Source organism: Xenopus laevis, chromosome 1S (genome assembly GCF_017654675.1).
Source record: "Xenopus laevis strain J_2021 chromosome 1S, Xenopus_laevis_v10.1, whole genome shotgun sequence".
NCBI lineage: Eukaryota > Metazoa > Chordata > Amphibia > Anura > Pipidae > Xenopus > Xenopus laevis.
The window spans coordinates 189,705,349-189,718,972 of record NC_054372.1 but is presented as its reverse complement, the minus strand read 5'-3'; the positions used below and the strand labels follow the sequence as shown (position 1 = coordinate 189,718,972).

Below are 13,624 nucleotides of genomic sequence, written 5' to 3'. Positions count from 1 at the left end.
TTTTGGCATAATATAAAATAGCAACTCTATCAATGGGCCCAGGCATGTTGTAGCATGGGTAAATAAACAGAGAAAACTGCAAGTAACATGTTTGCTGCTGTTTTTCAGGCCGTCCCTTACTCTAGAGAATTTAAGCAGAAATACGACTACTTCAGGAAGAAGTTGAAGAAACCTGTAAGTAATGACGTTTTTCAAGTGCTTTACTGCTGCTGTGTAACTGCTCTGGGCACATTAGAAATGCCTAATCACTAATTGCTTGTAAGGAAGTATATACTCCTCCTACTATGTAATGTAACTAATCATTCTAATCATTCACCAAGAAGAGTAACACAACCTTCAGTGATCTCCGTGACTCACTCTGTAAAGCCTTGGCACGTCACGTATCTCAACATTTGTGTTTGTTTCCCCATGTTCATTTCAAGGAGACTTGTTCTTTACTTAGTCATAAAAGTCCTATCCGAGCAATTAAAGGCTGTACTTGCCTTCTCTATTACGTCTTCAGCTCCCATTTCTAGGGATACTTACTTTTATGAGTTTTTATTGGAGGGTAATTCACAAGTGGCTGCTACGAAACCCTGTATTTTCCCCTAGATTAGTATGAGAACTGCTGACCTTTCCTTAGGCAAAAGAAAGAAAGAAAAAAAAAATAAAAAAAAAAATATATATATATATATATATAAATATATATTTTTATTTTTTTATTTTATTTGTCAATAGTCGAATATATATATATATATATATATATATATATATATATATATATATATATATATATATATATATATATATATATATATAAATATATATATTTGTTCCTCTGGTGGGTGCTCGGTCAAAAGTTTAGCATATAAAGTTCAAGTAGGACCCGCACTCCTTATAGTGATGATTTAATAAACTCAGTTGGAACACATAAGGAGTGCGAGTCCTACTTGAACTTTATATATATATATATATACTGTATATATATATATATATATATATATATATATATATATATATATATATATATATATATAAAGTTCAAGTAGACACAAAAGCCATGAATATCTTGTAAATTATATAAACGGTGAGTTCTGATGTCATCAGTTATACACGGGGGGTTCTGATGTCATTTCTGTCACATGACTCACTAAAATGTGTGTATTATAATAAATAAAGTACCCCCAGTTGCAAAATATGAGGATATTAGAAGTTACCTCGGAGTTCCATGATTTGTATAAAAACACTCGGCCTTCGGCCTCGTGTTTTTATACAGGTCATGAAACTCCTCGGTAACTTATAATATCCTTATATTTTACAAGAGGGGGTACTTTATTCAATATATATATATATATATATATATATATATATATATATATATATATATATATATATATATATATATATATATATATATATATATATTGAATAAAGTACCCCCTCTTGTATATTATAAGGGTATTATAAGTTACCGAGTGTTATTATACAGGTCATGGAACTCGGAGGTAACTTCTAATATCCTCATATTTTACAACTGGGGGTACTTTATTTATTATAATACACAAGTTTCAGTGAGTCATGTGACAGAAATAACCATCAGAACTCACAGTTTATAAGGATATAATTTACAAGATGACTTTTGTGTATTATATATATATGTATATATATATGTCTCAGTCCAGTGAGTATCCGCACTCCAAGGCCAAAGTGTATAAACGGGGTGCTCAGTTAAATAATGTATATATCCACGAACATCAAGGAACCGGCACACCCATGTACAAATAATTCAGTTCTTTATTATGGATTAGGTCTTATGGTATAATAATAAAGAAGTGAATTATTTGTACATGGGTGTGCCGGTTCCTTGATGTTCGTGGATAAATATATTCCTTTTACACTAAAGTGACATATAGAGGCACATTTATCAAAGGTCAAATTTCGAATTCATGTGAGTTTTTAAAAATTCCCATAAATTCGAAATTCAACCAAAATTTCGATGGGAATTTATTTAAAAAGTCGAATCTTTTAAAACCAGATGAATGGTATCAACCCAAAAACTCGTATCGAATTCAAATCGAATTTCGAAAACTCGATTTGTTTTTTCTCTGAAAAAACTCGAGCGTCAGGAAGGCTGCAAAAAACTCAAAATTGATCCCTGGACCTCTCCCATTGACTTATAAAGCAATTTGGCAGGTTTTAGGTGGTGAATAGTCAATATGAGTTTCAGAGTATGATAAATCTCAAAAATCGAATTTGATATTTTTAAAAAAAACTAATCGAATTTGAACTCCCTAGTTGAATTTGACCGTTTTGACCATAAAAAAACTTGAAAATTCGAATTTATAATTATAATTTTCAATTCGACCCTTGATAAATCTGCCCCTGATATTTCACATTATGCTGTGGGGCTTTGTTTATCCTTTTAATGGTCAATTTAACCCTTTTGTGGCTACTCTCTAAAGCTCACATAGAGTGCCATAAGGTTTAAACTGAAAACAAAAAGCCATTTTATTTCTGGCAGCCAATTAAAGTGCATCAATAATTGTTAAAGCTAGTTGTCATTGCAAAAGCTATTAGCATAATTATCCTGACTTGTTTACTGTTTTGATTACGGCATTGCCCTCTCCTAATTATGAATTATCAAGCATTGGGGTGTTATTGTAATGAACAAAGCGGCAGCAGTAACGCTTCACAATTCTCATCAAAGATGTAAATCTGATTATTAAACTGGAATAAAGCTCAATTCAGTAGAATTAGCTGACAAATGGGATGGCAGTGCCTTTGATACACATGCCTTTAGTACATTAATTGCCCGTTGACAACATGGATAAGATAATGCGCATTTGCTCCATAGCAGCGACCAATCCGTTTTGATTTATGTAGTTAATGTGAATTCTGATTGGCTGCTATGGGTTAACACCAAGGAGGTTATTTATCAAAATCCAAAAATATCTTATTTTTTACTGAAAACTACTCTGACCAAAATCCGCACGGTTTATTTCCCTTATTATAAATACATTTTCCTGAAAATTTCCTGTGCTGGAAAAAACTTGAAAAAAATTAGAAAATTCGAATTGTATGAATTTTTTCGTTTTTTTCAGATTTTTGTCCGAAAACCATGAAATCTTAGATTATTGCATGAAACCCAGCACAGATCAGGATATCTTCAGGACTTCCATTGACTTATATACAACCTCGACAGGTCTGAGGTGCTGGATTTTCAGATTCAGACTTTTTCAATCCTCGGGGTATAATAAATACCGATAAATATCGAGTTTTTTTTTTTCATTAAAAATTCGGATTTTATAGTAAAAAAAAAAACTTGATTTTTTGGCATTCGGACTTTAATAAATAACCCCCAAAGTGTACATGGCATTGCTTCAATTCCGTGTATAGCGCCCCCTGTGTTTTGTACAAGGCTTTGCAGAGTCTGAACCATTCTATATGCGCAACTTAGTGATCACTGAAACCACATATTCTCCTGTCCAATAATAACCGGCCTTTGCCACACACGTTATAGCATTTTAGATAAAGAGTGTATAATATAATAAATAAATATAATATAATAAATATAATATAATAAATAATCAGTTGACCTTATATTTATTATAAATGGCTATAAATAGCCTATAATGTTTATTGTTATGGGTTTAGAGCATATAGACATGTCTGTTTGTAATGTTACAATTCTCCCCACCCCATTAAAGGGATATTCAGAAACACATTTGATGAAGTTCCCCTTTAATTGGTACATAAGAGTCCTTCTCTGTGTTAATTTGTTCAGTGTAATTATTTGCCAGTATAATGATGTTAGGAACCCCTATAATAAAGCTAGTGTCCGTGTAGCTGTACTTTAGAGTGTTGCTCATTACACAATTCCTCTCTCTGACGTGGCATTCAGGCGGATATACCAAACCGATTTGAAATGAAGCTTCACAGAAACAACATTTTCGAAGAATCGTACAGGAGGATAATGTCGGTGAAGCGGCCGGATGTCCTTAAAGCCAGACTGTGGATTGAATTTGAGTCGGAAAAAGGCCTCGATTATGGGGGAGTAGCAAGGGAATGGTTCTTCCTTCTGTCCAAAGAGATGTTTAATCCATACTACGGGCTGTTTGAATACTCCGCTACGTAAGTGCAATAGCACAGCCTGACAGATTCCTGCGTCCTCTTATATCAAATCATCCCTTTAATAGTGTTCATTTAGATCTGGAACTTCACATCTCTGGCCTCCCTGTTAGTGAAACGTCCTGCACCCTCTTTATCTGTCACCCCATCTTTGTGTACTGTGCTACTAAAGGAGAAGGAAAGGCTAAAACTAAGTAAGCTTTATCAGAAAGGTCTATATAAATACACCAGTAACCCCTCAAAGTAATGCTGCTCAAAAGGAAAGCCACATTTCTTTCCTTCTATTGTGTACTCATGGGCTTCTGTATCAGACTTCCTGTTTTCATCTTAAACCTCCAGGGCTAGGGCTTGAGCATGCTCAGTTTACTCCTCTCTCTCCCTCCTCTGCTGTAATCTGAGCTCAGAGCTATGAATGAGCAGGGAGAGACTCAGGCAGGAAGTGATGTCACAACAAGCTAATATGGCAGCTGCTATCCTAAACAAACAGAGAGAGCTTCTAAAGCTGTTTACTCAGGTATGTTAAAGCATTCTGCAGAATAAATATAGTTTTATAGCTTGCACTATTGTTACTAATCTATTGGCAATAAACTGCTTCGGTAGCTTTCCTTCTCCTTTAATACTATTGGCCGCAGTCATTAATTCTCTATATCTAAAGAGTCTGTTTATAATTTAAGGTGAAAGTGTAAAAATGAATATGGATAGAAATGCTGTATTTTACAATCTAAACTTATTGTACCAGCCCAGATGTTCTGCAGCCCTATAACAGTAATGATCCAGGTCTTCAAATTTGTCCTCAGTAGCTCCCCAGCTTGGCTCTTGTTAGGCATCTTGTGAGTGTCAGTGGCACTGCACATGCTCAGTGGGCTCTGGGCAGCTGTTGAGAAGCTGAGCTTAGGGGTCATTAGAAATCATGAAGTAGAAAATGGGGACAGAGCTTGTGCAGTGAAATAGCAGAAAAGAAGAAGGAGTCATCTTCACAGCCAAAGGGTTGTGGCTGCCTTGGGTTGGTACAGAAACCCAAAACATAATGTTTAGCAATTAAATATATAAAAACGCTGACTTTTCTTCTTTGCCCTTTTCAGGGACAATTACACACTTCAAATAAATCCTAATTCGGGTCTTTGCAATGAAGATCACCTTTCCTACTTCACGTTTATTGGTCGGATTGCTGGGCTCGCTGTGTTCCATGGAAAATTATTAGATGGTAAGATCCAAAGAACCAAACAGATTCCCAATATGGTTGGAACAGTATCCTCTGTATATTTATAACTCCTTTTTCTTTTCCCAAGTCTTCTGACTTTTATGAAACACCTCTGTTATGAATTCTGGCACCATATGATCCAATTAATTTTTTTTAGTGGTTTCTGAGATAGAAACAGTTTTGACAGTTTTAGACTGCTAATACCAAGGTTTCTGCACAACTGCTCTCTCTGGTGGTGGGAGTGTCGGCAACCCTAAGGCTATTGGCTGTTTCCCAGCCTGTGTTTATGCAGCCAATCCACTTGCACTTGACACACACTGCACTGCCATTGAGCCAAAGCCTGGTATTAGCCGTCTAAAACTGTTAATATCCCACAAACAAGGACTGGCAGCCTACAGAAGGCTTTGTTTCATAGTACACCTGGTTTTTCTGCAACCAAAACCAAGACAGGAATTCAAAAATAAGTACCTGCTTTAATGCCACACTGGGAGCAATATCCAAGGGGTTGGTGAGCAACATGTTACTCATAAGTAGGGATGCACTGAATGCACTATTTTGAATTAAGCCGAACCCCCGAATCCTTTGCGAGAGATTCGGCCAAATACTGAACCGAATCCGAATCCTAATATAGATATGCAAATTAGGAGTGGGAAGGGGAAAACATTTTTACTTCCTTGTTTTGTGACAAAAAGTCACGTGATTTCCCTCCCCCACCCCTAATTTGCCTATGCAAATTAGGATTCGGTTCGGCCGGGCAGAAGGATTCGGCCGAATCCGAATCCTGCTGAAAAAGGCCGAATCCTGGATTCGGTGCATCCCTACTCATAAGTCACTGGTTGGGGATCACTGATGTACAGGGACAGTTTTTATAATATAAAGAATAGACTCTGGAGAACCAATTGCTGATTAGTGATTCATTTATTCAAAACCAGTGCACGACATGTTTCGGGCCCAGTGGCCCTTCCTCAGGTGTTTTTATACCTGTCCACGCAGTGCAGTGTTGGGTCACACAGTGAGAAATTATTCTATAAGTAAAAGACTGGAAATACATCCTTTATCCTATATTGAAATAATAGAATTTAATTTACAACAGACGTACCGTATAACATACAGGTTCTGCTTTCCACCCGTTAGTGAATCTACTCACATAAGGCTACAGGGAATTATTTTAAGACTAATCAATAGAGCAATCTTTTTTTTTCATGCATAAAATTGTTCTGCACACACAGTTAGTATTTCTCAAAGCAATTCCATCATTGCACTCCAGTCTAAATGTTGCTTTTTAGCAATCATTAACAGATTTGCCAGCTTATTGGACCTCATCATTTCCAACTGTTCCATTTGGGCTTATCAGCCCTGTAGAGCACTTCATTAAGCACTAGGAGATTAATAATTCTTCCCTTGCTGGGAACAGTGCCGAATCCTTATTATTGCTAACAGGGACGACTGTTTGATGTGGATTTACAGTCCCATTAGCCCTAACCATGGCACAATAACTCTCAATTACACTAATATGCACCGCACTGCATTGTGGTGAAAAATATTGGTGCCTTTCTCAGAGCCAGTTTTCTGTATGCTTCAGCTAATTGCTATTTGTCATCTCTGCTTATATTTTATTTTTCCTTTTCTTTTGTGTCTCCCTAGGTTTCTTCATTAGGCCATTCTACAAGATGATGCTGGGGAAACAAATAACGCTGAAAGACATGGAGTCAGTGGTAAGTGAAAATAAATCAGCCATCAGCCAAAGCTGGACACAGAAAAGGAGGAGCAGGCAGGGTCGGACTGGCCCAGCGGGGCACCGAGAAAAAACCCCTGTGGGCCCCGACCCTCATGGGCCCCCGCTGGGCCCCGACCCTCATGGGCCCCCGCTGGGCCAGACCCCCCTCTCCCGATGTTCTTTCTACAAAAACTGCATCGTGGAGGGGGGCCCTGGACAACAGTCCCAGTGGGCCACAGGCCCCCCCAATACAACCCTGGGAGCAGATGATGCTGCCACCCCAACATCAGAATGCAAAACCTATATATGTCTGTCCTACAACTCAGTGAGATTATGGGAAATCGGGTAGAAAGCTGTTAGTTGAATATTCCTGGTATAAGCAAATAATAGTACAGGTGTAGGATCCATTATCCAGTTATTCAGAAAGCTTCGAATTACTGAAAGGCCATCTCCCATAGACTCGATTTCATCCAAATAATCCAAATTTTTAAAAATGATTTCCTTGGTGGGATTATGGGAAATTGGGTAAAAAGCTGTTAGTTGAATATTCCTGGTATAAGCAAATAATAGTACAGGTGTAGGATCCATTATCCAGTTATTCAGAAAGCTCCGAATTACGGAAAGGCCATCTCCCATAGACTCGATTTCATCCAAATAATCCAAATTTTTAAAAATGATTTCCTTTTTCTGTGTAATAATAAAACAGTATCTTGTACTTGATCCCAACTAAGATATAATTAATCCTTACTGGAGGCAAAACCAGCCTATTGGTTATTTAATGTTTATATGATTTTCTAGAAGACTTAACTTATAAAGATCTAAATTACTTATAAGATCCGTTATCCAGAACCTCCCTGGATAACAGGCCCCATACCTGTACTGATATACCTGAAAACCTCACTTTTGTCAATACAGGTCCCATTTATTCTGGATAACAGATCCCATACCTGTAATAGAGAGTTTAGGTGCATGCATGTACCCAATGAGCTGTGCCCTCAAGCTTCACTATATTCCAACAGGAAGATGCCCAGTACTGATAAAAATCTATTTGTCCTATCAAATTTCAAGATTTCTCATGCATGTTTCATAGCAAATTATGGCTGAGAGTACCGTGTGGCCAATTACTGTGTCTTGTTATTGCAGGACAGTGAATACTACAATTCTTTAAAATGGATCTTAGAAAATGACCCAACTGAGCTGGATCTCATGTTTTGCATTGATGAAGAAAACTTTGGTCAGGTAGGTACAGCCAATTCTTCCATTGAAATTACTGTATATGTGGAGCCCAAAAACACAGCACCAAAGTTCCTGTCTTGCTTGTGGATCCCTGTGAACACTTTTATGAGAAAATAGTTCATTGGTTAAGTGAACAGTCAGGATTCCAAGGAACGAAGGTCTGGAAAGCACTATGATTAAAGGGGAACTAAGATAAGATATATTGGATCTAACTGTCAATGAATAACTGGCACCCAACTGCTGCATGAAGAGAGAATGAAGAGAGATGCTGAGAGAGAAATAGTGAAGATAAACTTGATTATTTCAGAAACGGAACATTATTATTAAGTGATTATATTTAGAAAACTTCTTATTTCAGTATGCTGAAGCCTATATTTCATTTTCGCCGTAGTTCCCCTTTAACGATGATTTAGCCTTGTCATTACCTTCAGCTTCTGAAGGCTTTGGATGTTCTTAGCAGGCTTGGCTAAAGTAAATAGGCATGTTAGGAATGTCCCCCATCAGGGCTGGTCCTATCAAATGTGGGGCCCAATTGGGACCATGTTGGCGGGGCCCCTAGACAAAGTGTTGCTGGCTACTGACACACCAAGTATTTAGGAAAATAAGGGCATACAGGCACAAAATAGAAAGGAAAGGGGCAGACAAGGTAAGAGAGTGAGAGGGATGAAATAGGGGCACATAATAGGGGCACACAGGGTAAGAGAGAGAGTGAGGAAATAGGAGAGTGGACTGGGCCAATTAGTTTGGGGCAGGCTGGGCCGATTCAGCTTGGGAGCAGGCTTGGTTGGATTGGGGGCAGGCAGGGCCTATCAAGGTTGGAGGAAAGCTGGGCCTATGAGAGTTGGGGGCAGGCTAGACCTATGGATTTGGGGATGGGCTGGACTCTCAAAGTTGGGGGCAGGCCAGGCAGCATCATGTGCTGAGGGAAATATTATCTGTGCTGCCCTGTGGTGCGGGGCCCAATTGGTCCAATAGGCCTAAGGCCGGCCCTGTCACCCATTATTATACAACAGCATTTCAGTCTCATCATTCTTTTTTTTTTTCTTTTTTTCAACTCTTTTTATTTGATTTTCTTCATACAGTTGAAGACATAGTATTAAACAGTAATAAAGACATATTAACTTTTCAGTAAGCTGCCAAATATGACGGTGAAAAATAGAAATAACAATAATAAAAACAAAAATAAAGCAAAAAAAATAAAGCAAAAAAAAAAAACGAAAATAAAGCAAAAAAACTGTGCGGTCCTAGTGCCCGCCTCCCACTCCTCAGCAAGCGGCCAGTCAGAAGGCCGCCCCTAATAATTTACCGCCCTAGGTCCGGGCCTTCGTGGCCTCACTACAAATCCGGGCCTGACTGCTTAAGGCCTCCAGAGGGGGGACGTATGGGAACCACCATGTAATGGGGATGAAAGTACTAAAATAATAAATAGTTTGATTATTATAATGGTAACTATGGTGATAATGGGAGCCTATGTAAAAATCTGTGCAAATATATAACTCGTTCCAGTTTTTCCAGTGGACTTCACCAGCTGTAGAAAGGTGTAACAATAGTATCATCCATCCATTATATACATTATTTATATAAATAGGCATATTGTAGATTTTACATATAAAATTAAGCCATAAGGGAAACTCTTTGTTCTTTCTAATGCCTTGTTTAAACTGCTGTTTGATAAGTATGTTTTCCATTTTAAACTTTTTCACTTTTTCCACTGTACAATTGGTGTATTTATAACAAAAAAAATGTTTGTTGTTTCGCAGACCTACCAGGTGGATCTGAAGCCTAACGGATCAGAGATGGTGGTGACTAATGACAACAAGCGAGAATACATTGAGTATGTTCTGCTGTTAATTTCTTGTTGTTATTAAATTCCCATGCGCCCGAATGTCGTCCTTATTTCAGAGCAAGTTCACCGCTTGACCAGAGAAATGGGGGTTACCACAAGGGATGCACTGAATCCACTATTTTGGATTCGGCTGAATCCTTCAAGAAAGATTTAGCTGAATACTGAACCGAATCCTAATTTGCATATGCAAATTCGGGGGTGGGGATGGAAAAAGTGGAAAACATTTTAATTGTTTTGTGATAAAAAGTCATGTGATTTCCCTTCCTGCCCCTAATTTACATATGCAAATTAGGACTCGGATTCAGTTCAGCCGAATCCTATTGAAAAAGGCAGAATCTGGATTCAGTGCATCCCTAGATTTACTGTAGCTGCAAGAGACCCTTTTGCTTTGCTTTTCCAAACCTCCCACACATTGATTCAGAGTTCAGTAAATTGCTTTTAGTGCTTTATTGGCAAGAAAATCACGAAGCACAATAGGTATGGGACCTGTTATCAAGAATGCTCAGGACCTGGGGTTTTCAGGATAAGGGAGGTTACCGCAATTTGGATCTTCATACCTTAAATCTACTAGAAAATCATGTAAACATGAATTAAACCCCAATAGGCTGGTTTTGCTTTCAATAAGGATTAATTATATCTTAGTTGGGATCAAGTACAAGCTACTGTTTTATTATTACACAGAAAAAGGAAATTATTATTAAAAATTTGGATTATTTGATTATAATGGAGTCTATGGGAGACAGCCTTTCCGCAATTCGGAGCTTTCTGGATAATGGGTTTCCAATTCCTGAAGACGGCTCAAGTTTAGGAGCCGAAAAGTCACAATAAATCACTAATCTTTATGCAACAAAAGTCCTGTGAGTGCGGTTAATTTTTTGTGTATTTATATGAAGGCACACCCAGGCAGTTGTTTTCTATGAATGTGGGTGCTCCAGCCCAACCAATGGATATATATTATATATATTACACATAGAAGTCCTTTTGACAATGCTGTTTGATGTCTATTGAGAAGTCAGGATTGTGCATTTTGTGTGCCGTTTCTGTGCATTAGATGTGATTTTCCCCTTCTATAAACAAAGGCACCCCAGCTGCTTATTTACTGTTCTGTTATTTTTAGTCGCATTGAGTCATCAAGAGAACAAGCAGCACATTATTTCTATACAATTCCTACAGATGATTGCGACGTTTTGTTACTTTAAATCTCACGTGTTAAAAAAAAACATGATGTGAAGCAAAAGAAACCTCAGGGCTAAACTTCTCTGTTGTGATGGGTCTCTCACTGGTTTTTGTCTCGTAAACTAGAAGATCCGATCCTTGGCGAGATTTGCCCACCCACATGCTAAGCCAAATTGTGTTGTTGTTTGACCCCTGGACCAATAGGATCATAAATAATTGTCTTGGCATACCAATGCAGGACTGGTCACCTGGGGCCCCCCACATGTAGAAACCCTAACCCACCCTCCCTGAACTCAAGTTGAAATCCATGCTGCAATGTCTTATAACCAGCATCTGCCCATACAGTGTGTCATCAGGACAGAAGTGAATATATATGAGTCTGCGGCTGCCTAATCTAGTTGGGGGAGTTTGATCCACAGGTGCCCACCCCGTTTTTTCCCAGTACCCATTAGTAAGAGAACTGAGAGAAAGCAAACGAAGAGGCAGAACTTGCTGCTAGGTGCTCTTTATTGCACACAACATGTTTCGGGCCAAGAGCCCTTTATCAAGTGTGTTTTCCCAGTACCCCCAGTAGCCCATTCACGTTGGTGAGATTTCAAGTTTTAAATAAACCAAAGGTTGCATAGAGTCTGCACCCCATCATAGATATCTTCTATCTGATGAATAAACCACCATCGAAGCACTTAAAGGAGAACTAAAGCCTAACTAAAGAAGTAGGTAGAAATGTTGTACATGATGTTTTGTACTTCTGTACCAGCCCAAGGCAACCACAGCCCTTTAGCAGTAAAGATCTGTGTCTCCAAAGATGCCCCAGTAGCTCCCCATCTTCTTTTCTGCTGATTCACTGCACATGCTCTGTGCTGCTGTCACTTACTGAGCTTAGGGACCCACTCACAATATACAGTACACATAGAATAGAAATGTCACAATATAAGGCTGATTAGTAATTAATACAGATAATTACTACATGGCAGCACAGAAACCAGTGCAATTAGCATCAGAATTTAATAATCAGCAAACCTGTAGCATCAGCTTATATTACAGCCAGGGAAGCTCATTTTCTGCTGGATAATTAGTGGTGACCCCCTGTGACAAGTTTGAAGTCCTGGATCATTGCTGCTATTGACAAGCTGAAACTTTAGCCTCGTGCAATAAGTACACTATATAAAATATGGCATTTTTTGCCAAATTCATTTTTAGGCTTTAGTTGTCCTTTAAGTCTACTAATACATGGCCTGGACTTGGCTACTAAATCTCTACAACATGAAAGTGAAACTCATTTCCAGCAATCATGAAGAACATCTCAGTGTGTCAACCAATTGACTACCGGTACTTATTGGAGCGTTTTCATTTTTGGTCGTACTTTTTACTGTCCGTCAGGGTAAGATCAGCACAAAGTGTGTACAAAACATACAATTTTCAATCAACTAAAAGTTTTTCCTTTCATTTTTCGTAGCCTCGTTATCCAATGGAGGTTTGTTAATCGGGTGCAGAAGCAAATGAATGCCTTTTTAGAAGTAAGTATGCAACTTTCATTTTTTTCCATTTTAGAATACTGCTCAGTTTATATGATGTACCATGTGGGACACTGTACTTTAGCAATGGCCTCGTTCCACTATTCTACTTGGGAAAGTCTCTTAATAAAGTTCTAGTGTAAAATACACTCAGGGGCAGGTTTACTTATGGTCGAATATCGAGGGTTAATTAACCATCGATATTCGACTGCCGAATGTAAATCCTTCAGCTTCGAATATCGAAGTCGAAGGATTTACCACAAATAGTTCGATCAAACGAAAAACGATTAAATAGTTCGATCCATAGATCGAACGATTTTTCTTTGACCCAAAAAAGATTGCAAAGCCTATGGGGACCTTCCCCATAGGCTAACATTGCTAACTTCGGTAGGTTTTAGGTGGTGAACTAGGGGGTCGAAGTTTTTTTTTTTTTTAAAGAGACAGTACTTCGACTATCGAATGGTCGAATAGTCGAATGATTTTTAGTTTGAATCGTTCGATTCGAAGTCAAAGGTCGAAGTAGCCAAAAAAAACTTTCAAAATTCAAAGTTTTTTTTATACCTTCACTCGAGCTAAGTATAATGTACAACATTTCTCTTATAACTGTGGTTTACATTGATTTTATGGCTCTCTACAATAATTCCATAACGTTTATTCTGTTACATCGAGATTACATTGCTTCATTCATTTTATGGCTTGGGACACGGCAGAAAATAGTTTATAGTCAAGGCTGTGGCAGAGTCCAAGGCCTAAGCTACTAGTAAACTGGGTAAAGGTATTATAATAATCTTTATAACTGTCATAACACAAGAGTAAAGTGTTCTGGC

General features: G+C 38.1%; 1 protein-coding gene across 22 annotated transcripts in view; it reads left to right on the top strand.

Annotated features, from left to right (window-relative positions):
• Window positions 1–13,624, top strand: part of nedd4l.S (NEDD4 like E3 ubiquitin protein ligase S homeolog) — a 255,233-nt gene that overhangs the window by 228,011 nt on the left and 13,598 nt on the right. For all 22 annotated transcript variants that reach the window (XM_018235316.2, XM_018235308.2, XM_018235302.2 and 19 more), the window contains 7 exon segments: window positions 109–174; window positions 3,881–4,110; window positions 5,190–5,311; window positions 6,953–7,023; window positions 8,169–8,264; window positions 10,022–10,095; window positions 12,740–12,800. In XM_018235316.2, coding sequence (XP_018090805.1) covers window positions 109–174; window positions 3,881–4,110; window positions 5,190–5,311; window positions 6,953–7,023; window positions 8,169–8,264; window positions 10,022–10,095; window positions 12,740–12,800 — 720 coding nt within the window.